Source organism: Salmo trutta, chromosome 31 (assembly GCF_901001165.1).
Source record: "Salmo trutta chromosome 31, fSalTru1.1, whole genome shotgun sequence".
Taxonomy (NCBI): Eukaryota; Metazoa; Chordata; class Actinopteri; order Salmoniformes; family Salmonidae; genus Salmo; species Salmo trutta.
In genome coordinates, this window is record NC_042987.1 from 34446565 (window position 1) to 34464138 (window position 17574).

Here is a 17574-nt window from a genome sequence, read left to right on the forward strand (position 1 = left end):
GAGTTGGAAACCTGCACGCACTTTAGGGACCACATCCCTCCAAAACCCTTCTAACCATTTTCATGTTTTTTTTATTGTAATTTTAATTGAACCTTTATTTAACCAGGCAAGTCAGTTAAGAACAAATTCTTATTTATAATGACGGCCTACACCGGCCAAACCCGGACGACGCTGGGCCAATTGTACACCGCCCTATGGGACTCCCAATCACGGGGGGTTGTGATACAGCCTGGATTCTTGAAGTGTGTCGACTTGCTCACGCCCCCCTCATGGATTTTGAAGTATTGGATTGATGCCAGCTCGGCCAAGAGGGAGTTTGCATCATGTTTCTTATTTCCATTCATATTTATCCACGATGGGGAGTGAATGTGTGCTCTCTTCAGGGAGAAGGGAAGTTAATCGGACCACAATCATGGTCAATCAAAACAATTGGGAGGTTTTGCATCAAATTCAAAATGATAGCATGCAAGATACATTGCAAAAGAAAAGGCCTTCTCTTTGTTTCCCTGGTTGACTGGGAACTTTAAAGGCCTGAATTCACTGTGCATTTTTTGTACAACAAAAAATGCACACCACTTTGTATTGCAGTAGTCAGTGCACCTATTGCACCTATCTCTCCACACAGAAGGACAGGAGTTTGGAAACTCATTTGCATAGTTTATTTTATTTGGAATATGATGCTTGATTCATTCAGATAATTTTGATTTCAATTTGAGACAGTATCTGATTACATAAAATTACAAAAGTGATAATACTATTGATACAAATTAAGAGTTTATTTTGTCATTTAATTTATGGTCAAAGGGGTAACTTTTAGTCTCTAACAGCCATTTTAGTCTCTAACAGTGAAATACAACATTTCACACATTATAATATATACAGTAATTCCTCTTCTATTTTAAGTGAGAATGGAATCAACCCATGAAATGTAGTCACAAGTTTAAGAAAAGCTATCTCTGATATCAGCCTATAGCCGTGGTATATTGGCCATAAACCACAAACCCCCGAGGTGCCTTATTCCTATTATAAACTGGTTACCAACGTAATTATAGCAGTAAAAATAAATGTTTTGTCATACCCGTGCTATATGGTCTGATATACCACGGCTGTCAGCCAATCAGCATTCAGGGCTGGAACCACCCAGTTTATACTTCATGTTTTAGAGTAGCGTTTCTCAACCTCTGGACCAGTTAGATGGTTTCTGGTTAGATGGTTAGTTGACAGCCATTTAGTCTGTTCTCAAGTGCTAGTTTTAAAGGGGCAGTCTGCAGTTGTGAAATCCTTTTTTGGAGGTATAGATTAATGACATGTACCCATTGAGTCTTGACAAATATAACCTCACGAGTATAGTTCAACTGCCAAACCCCATCAGAACCCGAAATATTAGCTTATTTTACTCCAATGTTTGTAAACGTTGTTACATTTCTTCAGGCCCATTCCTCAGCTTTTTACCAAAACAGAGGCGAGGTTTCCCACTTTGTTATTTCAACTAAGGATTGCCACACATTAAAGGGATAGTTCACTATTTTGGATCACTATGATACAATACGTTTCCACTTGCATTGCTACATGTAGCCTTTTCCTGCAGACAATGACCAAAAGCTCTGTCTTTGGCCTCATGGGTGGAATGTTATTCATATATTTAATAATTTCATCATTAATAAAGATGATTCAAAAAGCCCAACGAAAATCCGGTGTTTCAATGTCAAACAGTTTTGTTATATTTCAGTCTTCTGTGATGTATATAAGTGTAATATTGGGATGCAAACTCAAAACTGAATACATTTAAACTCTATATCTGACATGGTACAGGTGTTTTTTTTAAAGCCCATAACCATGTGTGTGTGTCGTATACTTTTGTTTCAAAGTAGATTTGTTTAAGACCACCAAGAATCACTCTGTGACCCTGATTTAGCCCACTGCCGTAAAAAGTTAACTTTCTAGCCAGGATATTCTGGACATTGCTAAACTACATCCCAGGTAACAAAACCCTAGGTAAATTGAAAATAAGATAACACCTCCAAAAAGTGAACTACCCCTTTAATCTAAGTGGTCCTCCATGGATGGAGGGACTATACATATCTTGCCAATCTGTGGTACATAAAAGGTTAAGAAACACTTTTAGTGTTTGTCGTTTGAGAGAGTCACCTTGCTCCCCTCAGCATATCCTGGTAGACGTCTGACTTGAGGAATCGTGGGTAACAATCCCTGGCCATCAGACTGTAGATCAACTTCTGTGCCGTGTCGAATGAGGTCAGGCTTGGCTGAGAGATGTTCTTGGTGATATTTTCTCTGGTCCCACAATCAATATTGATCTTTAAACAAGACACAATGTACAGTATATGCATTTCTTTGGTCTTTTTTTTATAGAGATTTCTATATCTATATCTTATGTCTACTGACTACGCAGGTCATACCGATTAAATATCTCCGCAATAAATCTCTGCATATGAGCAATGACAAGCATTACCAGGTGTAGATCCAACCAGGTCCTTTAAAGAATTGATTAATCTTCAGGGAAGTTTGTTATATCATATTGTGTTGAAATGTGGAGTTTTATACTGTTTTACCAGATTGTGATAATATATGTGTCAAGCGTGTCAGAGTAGGAGTGCTGATCTAGGATCAGTTCTCCCATGGCCCATATCATCTTATTCATTATGATGTTATTAAAGGCTAAACTGATCCTAGTTCAGCACCAGGGTTGGGTAGGTTACTCATATCATCTTATTCCTTATGATGTTATTAAAGGCTAAACTGATCCTAGTTCAGCACCAGGGTTGGGTAGGTTACTTTCTAAATGTAATCTGTTACAGTTACTGGTTACCTGTCCAAAATTGTAGTCAGTAACATAATTGTATTACTTTCAGTTACTTTTGGATTACTTTCCCCTTAAGAGGCATTAGAAGAAGACACAAATGATCCATCAAAAGCATTTGGTGTGTCGTCATAGTGGTCTCTGACTTGTGGTCAGACTCGCTCAGGTGGAACAAACTTAAACTTGCGTCTTTTTTCAACACTGAATTGAATGTCATTGAGAAAACTGTCATAATGTATATTTTTTTTCTTGCAACATCCTTCCTGAATTTAAAAGTAATCCAAGAAGTAATCATCTAGTTTTTCAAAAGTAATCTGTAATCTGATTACAGTATTTTTTGCAGGTCACATGACTGATTACAGTTACAGTTTCTTTGTAATCAGTTACATGTAATCAGTTCCTCCCCAATCCTGTTCAGCACCATGATACACAGTCCCAGAAGGTTACTTACCTGTCTTGGTGCTTCACATTCCACAAACTCTGAGTAGATCCTGTTTGCAGAGGAGATCATCTCTGGAAGAGACTTGATGTTCTTGTACTCCTCACAAGCCAGCCAAAACAGAATATTCTCCTCACTATACTCTGATTTAAGGAACTCTCGGAAAGCCGCCTGCCCGGCTGGAAATAGGGAAGAATATGAAAAGGGAAAATGATTTATTGGAAATTTCTCATTGTTTGTTATTGTTAGAAAGTATATGAACATAAGTTCTGATAAAGGCGGTAATACTAACTTGATACATTTTAGTTACTGACAGACAATAATAATTTCCTATGTCCGATATCCTCCGTAACTAGTTTAGCACTCTTGGTGATGCCTTTCAGACAGGCAATATAGTAAAAAAGATATAACTTTGTCCTTACATTTACAACCCAGGAGTTTGTCCACAGACTCTCCCCAAGTCTCAGCCTCTTCAAGCGGGTCCTTGGGAAAGCAACAAAATCTACCCTTGAAAAGAGTGTTGAGATCCATCACTAGCGCAGTTATCAGTGGTTCTCAAAACACAATATCAAATCTACCTCACACCTGGAGAGAAAATAGATTAATATCGTTTTCATCAATTCATTTATTTTTTTGTCCAGTCAACAGAGCATCCAAAAATTCAAATGACCTGTTATCCAATACATTATATATTTATATCAACTTAAATCCAAAATGGACATACGACCCTTCACATTTCTGTAGTTGTAATTTATATTAAAAAATAGAATCATTAATTTACAGAATCAGACATAAAGAAACTCACTTTATTGCCATGGCTGCGTTGTCTGTCTGGGAGAGAGAAAATAGTTCCTGCCAGTGTGAAGCTGAGATTGGGATTGTTTTGAGGTGAAGGAGTTAAGTTGCATGGACTGATCTAAACAAGGCTCCCCTTGGAACACATGAAAATCAGTATGCAAAGTGATGTTTGGAGAGAGGGTATATATATAAATATTTGGGTGAGAGAATATACACCTGTGATTCAAGGAGTGGCCCTCATGCCTTCTGTTATATCCTGTCCACCTCAATATCATTTATAGATATGAGGATGAAAGGCAGAGTACAGAATCCTAATAAAACCCTAATGTCAAAAGAGCGTACCATTACCGTTTCACCACATTATTTATCAGTGGATAAATACTGCACAGTAAAACAAAGTCCTACCAAAATCTCTTTTAGATAGTCATCCATAGGCTGTTAAAGCAACATTCATAAAATAAACATACATGGCTATATATTATTACAGAAAAATTGTCAGCCAGTGCAGGGTTTCCCAATACATATATTTTTTTTAACCTTTATTTAACCAGGTAGGCTAGTTGAGAACAAGTTGTCATTTACAACTGCGACCTGGCTGATGAAGCCAGTCGACGGGAGCCTGGCCGTAAACTAATAGAGCATAAAGGGAAATGCCCTGCGTCCTGTGTATTACACTAGATTTGCATATCCGTTGTGCAATATCTTCCACATTAATCTCAAGGACACATGGACAACAATATGGTATGCTATGCACTGGGCTGCACTCTGTGCATACTGCATATGATATATGTCTGCCAAATCTAACTCTACAATAAAACTAGGCTTCATTGGCTTTTGCGCGACTCAGAGCATGTACATTGGAGTTACTAGATGATTTGTGTGCTTTTGAGTGGTGTTAAGTATTTAACATCTGGTGGAGATGGAGGGTCAAAGGTCATCAACAGTTGAAATCAGTGCAAGGTATACCCTTTCTGCCTATAGGAAACCCACCCCCATGTGTGTCAGACACGTGATGCAATGTCTAATGAAGATAAATTATGGTGTGTCATGGTATATGAAGGCAGTCTTCATGGTGTACGAGGACAGTGCTGCCTGTGTTGCTCACCTATCCTGACCCCCATTGTCATCCAACCCAAGACCTAATGTGCTTCCCAAACCAAACCAGGAATGTAAATCTCACCAGGTGATGGAAAACACCACAGCGATCTCGATTTGCATCCGTGTGGACAAACCAAGACTAGGAAATTTGATTTTCAAAAGAGGTGCCTGTCTCGCACAGTGCTTAGAAGTGTTGTCATCGGTGCACTTCAGACTCTGAGACACTGTTAATTGCTGATTTGGTTGTTATTTATTTAGGTGGATAGATACTATGCCTCCTAACAATACATAGCTGGTTGATTCTGTGGTTGTTATTTATTTAGGTGGATAGATACTATGCCTCCTAACAATACATAGCTGGTTGATTCTGTGGTTGTTATTTATTTAGGTGGATAGATACTATGCCTCCTAACAATACATAGCTGGTTGATTCTCATTGAAGTTAACCCAGAATAGTTGGCTTTGAAAGCATCCCACACAAAAACAGAAATAGCTTCCATGTAGATGTGACATTGTGAAATGTTTATTATACCAATAATATACAGGTGTTACACTTATACTAGTGTCTTCCTCTTCCAACACCATATCACCTAGCTGCCATACCTAGCACCAGGAGTTTTCTCTAGTAAGCAGATCACCCGGTCAGGTAAAACTCCAGGCCCTAATCATGAATTATAACAAGGGCCAAGAGTTTTTTTCTTCAGACTACTGGACTTGCCCAGGAAATACTCCTGTCCCACACTGGTTAGGGAGCCTTCTCTACTAAGCCACAGTGAGGCGCTGTGTGTCCTCATCGGCCCCTTCAGCAGCCTGCAAATAAACCAAGTTTATTTTCCCAATGTGCTGCAACAATGCCTGCCTGTCTGTGTGAAAGAAATATGAATGTCTATTTAAAAAAAGTCAAGTCAAGGATTTGAATGCTACAGTGTCCGTCCTCATCCACTCCTGGCACTGTATGCCTCCTCCACTGTAAGTCAGTCATAGTGTCACAGTCCTGAGTGGCACAGCAGTCTAAGGCGCTGCATCTTAGTGCAAGAGGTGTCACTACAGTCCCTGGTTTGAATCCAGGCTGTATCACAACCGGCCGTGATTGGGAGTCCCATAGAGCGGCGCACAATTGGCCAGCGTCGTCTGGGTTAGGGTTTGGCCGGGGTAGGCCGTCATTGTAAATAAGAATTTGTTCTTAACTGACTTGCCTGGTTAAATAAAATAAAAATAGGTTAGAATCTGTGAGGGTTAAGGAAACATAGGCCATGGTTAGCATTCCTGTATTAAATCAATGTTACTTGGATCTAAATATTTAATATATATTTTTTGTATGCCTTCGGGATGTTATCTCGTTATGTCCTAAGGCAAGGCAAGCGTTGCGCTTATTGATTTCTCTATTCGGAGGATTCAACATTGTTGTGAACTGTCTAGGAATTTTAACTAATAATAGTCCTTGATTTTTTAAACAGACTGACCAAACTCCCTTGGTGAAGTGGCCAATGAAGTTCTGGATTTCATTTAACTCCTACAGGAAGGGAAGCAAGTTAATCACTTTGCTGTGATGAATTTAACAACAGCACTGAATTAAAGCGATTGAACGGAAATCTTAAGCGCTTACAAATTCGTAACCTATTGTGCAAATTGGAATCTGTAACATATTACACAAATTGCAGCGGATTTTTGATTTCGTTTTTTTTGCAGGACGTAACATATCATAGATTTCCTATGATATGTTACGTCCTGCAAAAAAATAACACTTAATAATAACTTAATAATAACACTTTTTTTAATAACACTTTTGGGGGACCTGTTTGGGCTCGTGAACGTTACTTGTAAAACTACAGGCTGAAATGATACTTTAATAACACATCTTTAACTACACATTTTTATTCTATTCTATTCTTATTTTTTTCCCACCATTTCAATGAATACAAGTCAGAGCATTATGCATTCCAATGCCCTTTACATGCATGCATAAAGATATTAATTTCTGAGGCATTCTGGTCATGCTGGAATGACAGTAACTCAGCATGAGACGACTGTATTGCTCCAAAGGCTAAAGGAGACCCTGACATGTGTTAATGACAGAGAATAGGCCCACTAAGCCCAGGGACTATGTGAATTATGCGTACGCTTCCTCCCACCGCATACACATTTGAAAGGAAAAGGTTGCGTGCCAAACGATACTCTGTTCCCTACAAAGTGCACTACTTTTGACCAGAATCCTACGTAGTGCACTATATATGAAATAGGGTGTAATTTGGAACGCTGCCAAAGACTCAGTTGGATCACTGGCAAGCTTGGAATGATTACATATTTGTCTTTGGAAGGAATACTGTATGCATACCAATGACGTGAATAATTCCAATCCTAGAGTGGTTACTCACTTGCTTGGTGAGGTCTATAAATGTTTCAGTGATTTGGGTTCCTTCCAGATCCTTCTATCAACCCTTCTGACTGTGTAATGCACTGCCATTACGTTTCTCTTTTGACATGATTGAACCGTTTGTAAAAAATAAATAAAAAAACATTTCATAATATGTTGTTTATTCCAATAATTACTCTCCAGACAATATATACTTTTTACAACTAAAAGCCAACATAACATATTATTATAATAAATTATTGAATTAATACAAGCAGTGGCAAGACATTTAACGGTAAACAAGATGAATATTGCATATTAGTATTCTTACACAGTCTGTTCATGTTTGCTGTCTAGATGGGGAACATTTTAATTGATAGCTGTAAAGTCAAATCTCTTCAGAAAGTCTCTCATTAAAAAGGTACAACTTTCCACCATCACACAGCTAGTCAGCGACAGGCATTGCACTGCAAGGGAATTTGGAAGGGTGCGTGTGCGTGTGTGCGTGTGTGTCCGTGTGTGTGTGTGTGTGTATTGTGCTACTCTCGGCTTACAATGCTACAACCAGTCAGAGGAGTCGCTGGTGGCCTCCCCTCGCGGCTCATTGAAAACGCAGGACCGTGACCTCCGGCGGTACATGGTGGTCCCGGGACCTTTCCTCTTGGTGAGGTGCAGGTAGATGTCTGACGTGAGGAACCTTGGGTAGCAGTCTTTTTTCATCAGGCTGTAGACTTTGCTCTGCGCCGCATCGAAGCAGGTATTCGTCGGCGAAGCCATGGTCTTCTGGATGGCCACCTTGGAGGCATAGTCGATGTTGACCTAAAAGACAAGTGACACTATTATGAGTATGTTGAGTGGATGTGGCTAAACAACCCTTAGATATGGTAATAGCACCACCTTTCCTTCTGATTGACTAGGTGGAAGTTTCACTATATTGTTTAAACCAATCAAATCTACTCTGATCTCTACAAGCGCATAGGACGTTGGATCTAGTGGTACATTTTGAGATTGGGCCAGTGTGTGCCCAAAGTATGTGTCACTTTACACTCAGTTTAGTACCAAGTGCTTTCCATTGGCAAGTTGGACTTCTTTCAGGCCAGTTAGTGGAAGAGAGGTCAAAATACAGTCATGAAAGGTGAAGAGCTACAGTTAATGGCTGGCCCAAGTCTCATTGAGGCATTGGTTTGAGTTGACTTTACTCAGAGCCCTCCATTTAAGTAGAATGTGGTGTCCATGTTACACTTTTCGGTGTTCACATGTCGCTGTCCTTTCAGCACATTGAACGCCAGGCTGAAAAGGCATGTGGTTTTGAGGTCCTGCTAGCTTATTATCTGACTGAGCTAACGTCTTGATCTCAAACTGAAAGTGCGTGGGTGTTTATATCACTGGTTCAGTTGCTGCTAGTTGCAGAGAAAGAAGACCACACGGTCACATCAGTCTTCATCTAATGCTGCCTGTGGGCATAACGTCTCTAAACCACATGGTTCTGTAATGGTCATGTCTGTCTCACTAGGGGATTAGAGCAATTTCTAAATCACATGGTTCTCAGGACTCTGTTCTTGCATCTTACTCATTGTAACTTCTGCATAGTTCCTGTGCATAGTTTATAAAGGTCAAAGTATGTATACCAGTGAATGCTGATGCATTGCATCTAATCAGCCATTCTTCAAACTAGATAAAGATCAAAGAAGCACAAAGAAGATCAAGTTGTATCTTTCTTGGAATAGTTTAATAAGTCCCATTGACCAAGCATCAGCTTCAGTGAATATATACTGATAGGGCCCACAGTCTTTCCATTGCCACTGATATCAAGCTCTAGCAACGCTTATTTGGTTTCATTTCTTGAGCACTATATATATATATATATGTATACCTCTTTTGGGGCCTCGGCTTCAATGAAGACAGAATACATGTGCTTGGCTTTGGAGATGAGCCGGATTTCCGAGTCGATGGTCTTGTACTCCTCACAGGCCAACCAGAACTCAATGTTCTCCTCACTGAACTCTGTCCTGAGAAACTGAGAGAACGTCTCCACTCCGTCTGCATCGGGAGAGAAGAACATGCTCTTTAATGATCTATTGGATTCAACGAGGAGGTCTATGTGAAGGAAAATTAGCGTGTACTGTTACCAGAGTAATGGCCACAAAGGGATCTGCATTGTGCCCACTTGAGGCTAATGCTGTAGATGTGTTACTTTGTAAGCACCTGATTGATTCCAGACTATAATCACTGAAAGACATGCCTTACTTTGGTTTAGGCTACTTGTTTATTATTTATTTGTTATTGTTATTTGTTTATTGTTTATTCATAATATAAATTGCCAAGCTCTATAGATTCCCAACCTGCTCTCAATGAAAAGTGGTAAAGATTATAGTAAACATTGAATCACTGATCTCTGACACTCCAGACCACAATGATTTACAGCTGTAAGAAAACACTCTTCAATAGACATATCAGGAAGTTAGAGAGGTTTGAAAGTCTTACCAAACACTGAAAACATCTAGACAAATTCCATTGTTCTTCTCTAACCTTTAATTTCCCAAAAGCCACTGTTTCTTCCCATTAAAGTTGCGCTTTGAACAAAAAATGGTTTAGACTCGCAATTTGTGACTAAATGAGATATCGCTGACTTCAATCTAACCTGAATGTCTGATCAGATCTTCAAAGGAGTCGCTCCATCTCAACGCTGCCTCTGGCGAGATGCTGCAGAAAACAGTCAGAGATATAATTTAAGTCCTCTGCTAATGATGCTGCATTCATTTGTTTATATATCTTTCGGTTTGATCCTTTTGAAAGCTGACAGTGGGCTGTGTTTAGATTCCGTTGTTTCCCTCTTGTATTTAGATTGAGAAAAAGTAACTGCATATTGGATGAATTTAAAGGGATAATTCAGCTAAATTACATATTTAGCTTCATATTCGTTTCCTTGAAGTAGTATTGGGGCAATGCTGCTTTCAAGATAAGGTAACAATTATCTAAACGTAATTACGCTGAAATATACCTTTACGATTGAAAATGCTCTTCAATACAAATTGGGCAACTGGGGCAATTAAACATGTTACGTTATTCTGCAGGGCAATCTCTTTCCATTGCTTTGCCTTTATACTTGACTGATATCTTACTTGTTGGTGGTGGTGGCTGTCTTTTTGTCTGGACTGATGTTTTCATGGGAGCCTGACTTGGTCAGCAGAAGGCTCAGTCGGCTCTTCTTGTCTTTCAATCTGCAACCAGAAGGAATGAACACTGGTGACTCTCAGAAGACACATACTTTAACTGTACATAATGGTAGTACATTCCGGGTTATTCTACAGCTGTTGAATCATAATGCACAAAATCACTAGCCTGGTTCCAGATCTGTTTGTGCTGTCTTGCCAACTCCTATGGTTATTGTCACGCCAAACATTGTTTGAGTCGACAAGACGGCACCAACATCCAGTATATGGAAACCAGGCTACAGAATCACAACAACAGAGGAGTAAACCAGACATTTTGTTACTTGTGCTGAGGACCTTTAACATGGATGTTCACATGACAACTGAAAAAAATAGTCCCTCTTCTTTCTTTCCACCTTAGGTCACATGACATAAAGGTCAACAGATCATGCAGTGTTTCCCTGAAGGCAGCAGTGGCATCTCATTTATGATTGCCCTTGAGAATACTAGCAAAGCAAGATGGCATCAGTGGGCCAACCAACATTCTGAAACTCGAAACGAACCACCAAATAATGCCCAGAAACACAGAAGAAAGGCAAACCAAGGGGAAATGTACTTCTGCACCTCAACTCAGACAGCCACAGGAACAGCAGCACTTTCAAGAGAATTTGCATAGACAGGAATTCACGGCGACAGCAACTGAAACTGTGTCGCGAAACTATCATTCACAACAACTTTTATTTCCCCGTCTCCTCTCTAATTCCTGTCTAGGCTGTATTATTAAACGGTTTGAATAGTTCATAGATGGATTTAACGGTGTCACAATTTACCCCCATCGCGTAGAGTAATTTAATTTGCCTCACTGTTCTACATCAAAAGTATCAACAAACTGAGACAGTTACAAATGACTTCACTCAAACAAACATCATGACTCATTAAGGCCTACTGTATGGCTCCACTTGTCTTGGCAAATACTCTGACGCAAATAAAATCAACCAAAGTACATAACTCAGAACTGTTCATTCTAAGGTGTCACCTTAATGAAGTAATGGTTGTTTTCTCCTCTCCAGCTATTGAGGCCATGGAAATGGCTTTCAGGTACACATGTACAGTCTCTGTAGAAACAAGTCAAGCAGGGTGCTATGGCCAACCCTTTACATCATGAAGTTGACAGCAACACTTAAAGAGTGGAAGAATAAGTCACACTTGAAGAGTGGAGGTCACAATATCAGATTGCATATTCATATTAAAGGTATACTTTGTCTGTCTTTCTCCAATTCTTGTTGCGCAACGCAAATATAGGAAGTGGCATTCTTACAAAATGTCATGAAAGAAGGACTTAGAAGCTTTATAGAATTGTTCAAAGACACAAAAATAAATTGCTGCTTTCAATAAAATAAAAAGGATCAGAAGATTTCAAGTGAGAGAAAAAATTACCTACCTGAAATTACAAGCTTTCATTCTCGGTGCCAACAAGTCCTCAGGACCGAGCATTTTCAAATATGCTTCCTCTTTTGGTGCAAAAAAGTTCAATTGAGGAAACAGAAAAACAAGTGTTTCCATTCTAGCTTCCTTCTAACTTTAGCATATATGAAAGCAGAGCACAAACAGTTCTTAGTGCTCCTTTAACCCTATGGTTTGTCCCACATCTCTTTTTAAAGCTACAACATAGCCCAAACATTTCCCCTGTACCTTCCACGCTACTTCCTGACCTAGGTGAACTTCTCAGTTTACCGCATCATCGGTGACAGAGAAAATCCCCCCACGCTCAACATCCTGCTTTAAACCGAGCAACTATCAACTTCACAGAATACAATCGCTTCCTATTGGCAGATAAATGCTGCATTTACAGCAGTAACACTGTACAAACGTGGATTCATCCTACAATAGGACTTCATCAAGCTTCTATAAGCAATAGATTGATAAGCAAAACTACTGTTGCAAATATTCTGATCAAAGTAGTGTACTACTGTATAGTGATGTGAGTTGAACATGTATTAATAAATTATAGTGCAAGGAAATGTGTCTCGATAAACAAGATCCCGCTTTTGTAAGCATGGAAGTGTAAGGCCTACGACTTGACTGGGTATCGAGGTATTGTTCAAAAACATGAAACATGGTCTTGTTCATGAAACCCTGTCACTGTTATGACCACCCCAGATATCTGGGTAGTTGTCTGACAATGCATGATCTAACAGTGACTGATTGTGGTACTCTGATTATGTTGTTGCATACTATACTGTAGATGTCATATCAGGCCATGTGTCTGTAAACTGCTACTATAAACAGTGTTGCATCATAAAACCCAACACACAATTAACAATCCAAATGAGCATTCTCCTCCAATGAAAGCAGAGGCTTTAATACTTCACAAATGAAAAAACACCCCCATCATATTGGGATAATACTAAGGATGGTGACTTTTCAACCTCTCAAAGTGCCAAGCGCTGTCATTCCCTAAGAAAGAGTAATTCTGTGATTCCGTTATATGAGATGGAATGAATAGTAAAATGGGTATGCATAGAGGATAGGCTGGGAATAGGCCTGGTGGTTTCCAGGGCAACAGGCACCTTAATATAGATAGACAAACTCACTGTGACATGGCGGAGAGCAACAGGGAGTTGGTGCCCTAGCAGGTAAACAGAGACAAATGTGATGTCTTTGTTTAAAGGCAAAGAAGAGGAACAATAACAAACTAAGAACAATACAGTTGTATGCAGCAAACACAGACCTCGGCCCTGGTACATAGTACAGTATGACACCACACCAACGACCTTATGGTACTGTAACGCACCATCAGTCCTCTACTCACACTATACCAGATCAGTTATACTCATGCCATCTTAATAATCACCAGACAACACAAGTTGAAAATGGCAACTTGCGGTTGTTGACATAACTGGACTTCAGCATTTATTAAATGCTCATGTACTTCTTATGAATGGTATATTCATGGGTTATAAATGAGTTATGAAGGCCTTATATAGGGGCCCTTCAAGTACAGTTGTACCTAGAATACTAGCTAGCTCACATACTTCACTGTGTAAGTAGCTACTTTATTGCACTTAAGGTGTATGGGGGTGGAGCCTTTTGTTTTGTTTAAGTCTGCTGGACTGCGGCAACACTCGAGTGCCGTCCCGTAGTGGCAAGTTAATTACTACCAGTTGAATCATTACAACCAATTAAAATGAAAGTCTATCAAATTAGTTTGTAAGCCCGGGTGTGGTTGACTCATTAAGTATTCTGGGCCGAATGACTGGAGGATCGATGGTTCTGCAGAACCGAATGAATGCCCCCAGCTGGTCACCAATGACTTGATTTGTTTCATTATTCAAAATAATATTCAGATAACCATTACAGTTTAATTACCTTGCAACCAGCTCCTGCAATTAATTCCAAAAGCAATATAGCTACACGTCGTTAGCTTGAACGCTGTAGAGAAAAAGGCCGTTTTTCTGTCTTTATGGATTTTCAGGAGGTTTTAAAATGTTGATTTACTTGGAGTGTAGTTGCTGAGGTGGGTGGATGAGTAGATTCAGTGTAGCTAACACACTAGGGGAAATGAAGGCACAATTTTTTTAAACTGTGGGTTAAATGTAACTGACACCATACATTAGCACTGTGAATGACACACAGAGAACAACACATCGGAGTCAGGGTGACAGGTGCGGTGGTTTGTGGTTGTCTCGCCTACATTTGGTTGAATGCCCTTATTGTAAATCAGTCTGGATTAGGCTGTCTGCTAAAATGACTTACAAAACCCCATCCTGGTTAAGAGTAAGTCTGGGTAAGGCCTGTAGAAAAAAGGGAAATGAACGTTGAAACTGAAAAGTGCTGACTTGTGGTGCGGGGGAGCAAAGAGTAGAGGGAGGTGCTTCCTGTCTGATGTTCTTCCAAATAAAGAACTGTTACCATAGTTCAGGTCAGGTCTGTTCTGGTCAGATCGGTTCTGGTCTGTCCTGGTCTGGTCTGTCCTGGTCTGGTCTGTCCTGGTCTGTCCTGGTCTGGTCTGTCCTGGTCGGGTCTGTTCTGGTCTGTCCTGGTCGGGTCTGTTCTGGTCAGGTCTGTTCTGGTCAGCTCAGTTCTGTTCTGGTCAGGTCTGTTCTGGTCAGCTCAGTGCTGGTCTGGTCAGGTCTGTTCTGGTCAGATCAGTTCTGGTCTGTTCTGGTCTGTCCTGGTCGGATCTGTTCTGGTCAGCTCAGTTCTGGTCTGGTCTGGTCAGGTTTGGTCAGCTCAGTTCTGGTCTGGTCAGGTCTGTTCTGGTCAGATCGGTTCTGGTCTGTCCTGGTCGGGTCTGTTCTGGTCAGCTCAGTTCTGGTCTGGTCTGGTCAGGTTTGGTCAGCTCAGTTCTGGTCTGGTCAGGTTTGGTCAGTTCAGTTCTGGTCTGTTCTGGTCAGGTCTGGTCAGCTCAGTTCTGGTCTGGTCAGGTCTGTTCTGGTCAGTTCTGGTCTGGTCTGGTCGGGTTTGGTCAGCTCAGGTCGGGTCGGGTCTGTTCTGTTCTGTTCTGGTCAGCTCAGTTCTGGTCTTGTCTTGTCTAGTCAGGTCTGTTCTCGTCAGCTCAGTTCTGGTCTGGTCAGCTCTGTTCTGGTCGGGTCTGGTAAGGTCTGGTCTGGCTAGGTCTGGTCAGCTCAGTTCTGGTCTGGTCAGCTCAGTTCTGGTTTGGTCTGTTCTGGTCAGCTCAGTTCTGGTCAGTTCTGGTCTGGTCAGTTCTGGTCGGGTCTTTTCTGGTCGGGTCTATTCTGGTCTGGTGTAGATTTCAGATAATGTCTCTGTCTTGCCTGAGTGCCAGTATGTTTGTGCTATCATGCTAACTCCGACCGAGGACCAGCCCAGTCTTAGACATATACTTAAAACAGGGACTCTATGTTCATTTACTGGTCACAAATATCACCACTTTGTCCCAAAGTTAATGCTAATAACAAAGGTAGAACAGTATGTAGAAAGCTAGCTAGTCATCCCAATATTGCGTTAAGCATAAGGCCCTAGGGCCCTCGTTCTCACAAAAGGGGGGTATAGCAGTAAAAACATCAGGCCCTAGGGCCCTCGTTCTCACAAAGGGGGGTATAGCAGTAAAAACACCAGGCCCTAAGGCCCTCGTTCTCACAAAAGGGGGGTACAGCAGTAAAAACACCAGGCCCTAGGGCCCTCGTTCTCACAAAGGGGGTACAGCAGTAAAAACACCAGGCCCTAGGGCCCTCATTCTCACAAAGGGGGTACAGCAGTAAAAACACCAGGCCCCTCGTTCTCACAAAGGGGGGTACAGCAGTAAAAACACCAGGCCCTAGGGCCCTCGTTCTCACAAAGGGGGGTACAGCAGTAAAAACACAAGGCCCTAGGGCCCTCGTTCTCACAAAGGGGGTACAGCAGTAAAAACACCAGGCTCTAGGGCCCTCATTCTCACAAAGGGGGGTACAGCAGTAAAAACACCAGGCCCCTCATTCTCACAAAGGGGGGTACAGCAGTAAAAACACCAGGCCCTAGGGCCCTCATTCTCACAAAGGGGGTACAGTAGTAAAAACACCAGGCCCTAGGGCCCTCGTTCTCACAAAGGGGGTACAGCAGTAAAAACACCAGGCCCCTCGTTCTCACAAAGGGGTATAGCAGTAAGACACAGACCCCCTGGTGGAACACCCTCTACACCCCACTAACTAGCACCCCGCTAACTAGCTAGCCATTTCACATCGGTTACACCTTCCCCAAACTGGGTTATAATCATTTAACAAGTGACATTAGCAAATACAGGGAAAAGAAAAGCATAACATTTTATTAAGCTTATCAATTTCAGCAGCCTCATCATATACCCTGTTACAGTATATTGATAATGTCTTCCTAGAAAGAAGAAAATATTTTGGTTTGTGCACTTTGACTTCATTTCCAATCATCCACCAAATACATTGGAATTGACATTTCTCGTCTGTGGAGAGCTGGTTTCAGCTGTTGTTTACATAGTATATCAACTCTGGGATCTCCCTTACTATGTTAGACCCTTACCAGAAAGCTACAGGCTTCCAGGAAGAGAAGCTCTCAGCTTTCAACTCGTCGGGCCTGACAGAGGCAGGCAATGACACCTGCATACCAAGATCTCAAGTGACATCATTTCCTTTGAGAAACCACACGGTTAGCAGCTCTAAACGCAAAGAGCTAACCACAGCTCAGAGACATTTGCATACTGTGTACTGTAGGTCTCAAAGCAGGGCAGCAGGAACTGCAGCCAGTGTGTGTTTACATAGATCCAGAATAGCAAATGGGGGATGTACATGGAGGAAGACTAGGAGAAGATATATATTATAAATATTATATTTACATAACCTGGTATAATGAGCAAATGGCAGTGGAAGAGAAATGCATAAAGGTCTCTCTAGCAGTAGCAGTATCTCTGTAGCAGTATCTCTGTATCTCTGTAGCAGTATCTCTGTAGCAGTATCTCTGTAGCAGTATCTCTGTAGCAGTATCTCTGTAGCAGTATCTCTGTAGCAGTATCTCTGTAGCTGTATCAGTATCTCTGTATCAGTATCTCTGTATCTCTGTATCAGTATCTCTGTATCAGTATCTCTGTAGCAGTATCTCTGTAGCAGTATCTCAGTAGCTGTACCTCTGTAGCAGTATCTCTGTAGCAGTATCTCTGTAGCAGTATCTCTGTAGCAGTATCTCAGTATCAGTATCTCTGTAGCAGTATCTCTGTAGCAGTATCTCTGTAGCAGTATCTCAGTAGCTGTACCTCTGTAGCAGTATCTCTGTAGCAGTATCTCTGTAGCAGTATCTCTGTAGCAGTATCTCTGTATCAGTATCTCTGTAGCAGTATCTCTGTAGCAGTATCTCTGTAGCAGTATCTCTGTAGCAGTATCTCTGTATCTCTGTATCAGTATCTCAGTAGCAGTATCTCTAGCAGTATCTCTGTAGCTGTATCAGTATCTCT

General features: G+C 41.0%; 2 protein-coding genes across 3 annotated transcripts; both read right to left on the reverse strand.

Annotated features, from left to right (window-relative positions):
- Positions 1-1880: 1880 nt before the first annotated feature.
- LOC115169264 (regulator of G-protein signaling 21-like) lies at positions 1881-4180 on the reverse strand. 2 transcript variants are annotated; one of them, XM_029724726.1, is made up of 4 exons: positions 4063-4180; positions 3680-3759; positions 3270-3436; positions 1881-2315 (listed from the first exon to the last, which is right to left on the reverse strand). In XM_029724726.1, the coding sequence occupies exons 1-4, from the start codon at positions 4071-4073 to the stop codon at positions 2145-2147; spliced, it is 429 nt and encodes a 142-aa protein (XP_029580586.1). In that variant the 5' UTR covers positions 4074-4180; the 3' UTR covers positions 1881-2144. The 2 variants fall into 2 exon arrangements, with proteins under 2 accessions (XP_029580586.1, XP_029580585.1); XM_029724725.1 differs by lacking the exon at positions 4063-4180 and having other exon boundaries at positions 3680-4062.
- A 3491-nt stretch (positions 4181-7671) lies between these two features.
- LOC115170082 (regulator of G-protein signaling 8) lies at positions 7672-12414 on the reverse strand. The gene is made up of 5 exons (XM_029726349.1): positions 12100-12414; positions 10629-10727; positions 10148-10209; positions 9380-9546; positions 7672-8325 (listed from the first exon to the last, which is right to left on the reverse strand). Exons 1-5 carry the CDS (start codon positions 12219-12221, stop codon positions 8065-8067), a joined length of 711 nt encoding a protein of 236 aa, XP_029582209.1. The 5' UTR covers positions 12222-12414; the 3' UTR covers positions 7672-8064.
- Positions 12415-17574: the final 5160 nt, after the last annotated feature.

What these genes read in the sequence shown, in the direction of transcription:
- LOC115169264 (XM_029724725.1), bottom strand. Translation starts at nt 3,788, where the DNA reads ATGGATCTCAACACTCTTTTCAAGGGTAGATTTTGTTGCTTTCCCAAG. An exon ending in CAAACTCCTGGGTTGTAAAT is followed by an intron (nt 3,437 to 3,679) that starts GTAAGGACAAAG and finishes CCCTATTTCCAG; the next exon opens with CCGGGCAGGCGGCTTTCCGA. An exon ending in AATGTGAAGCACCAAGACAG is followed by an intron (nt 2,316 to 3,269) that starts GTAAGTAACCTT and finishes TCTTGTTTAAAG; the next exon opens with ATCAATATTGATTGTGGGAC.
- LOC115170082 (XM_029726349.1), bottom strand. Translation starts at nt 12,221, where the DNA reads ATGGAAACACTTGTTTTTCTGTTTCCTCAATTGAACTTTTTTGCACCA. An exon ending in ATGAAAGCTTGTAATTTCAG is followed by an intron (nt 10,728 to 12,099) that starts GTAGGTAATTTT and finishes TTCTGGTTGCAG; the next exon opens with ATTGAAAGACAAGAAGAGCC. An exon ending in AGATCTGATCAGACATTCAG is followed by an intron (nt 9,547 to 10,147) that starts GTTAGATTGAAG and finishes CTCCCGATGCAG; the next exon opens with ACGGAGTGGAGACGTTCTCT.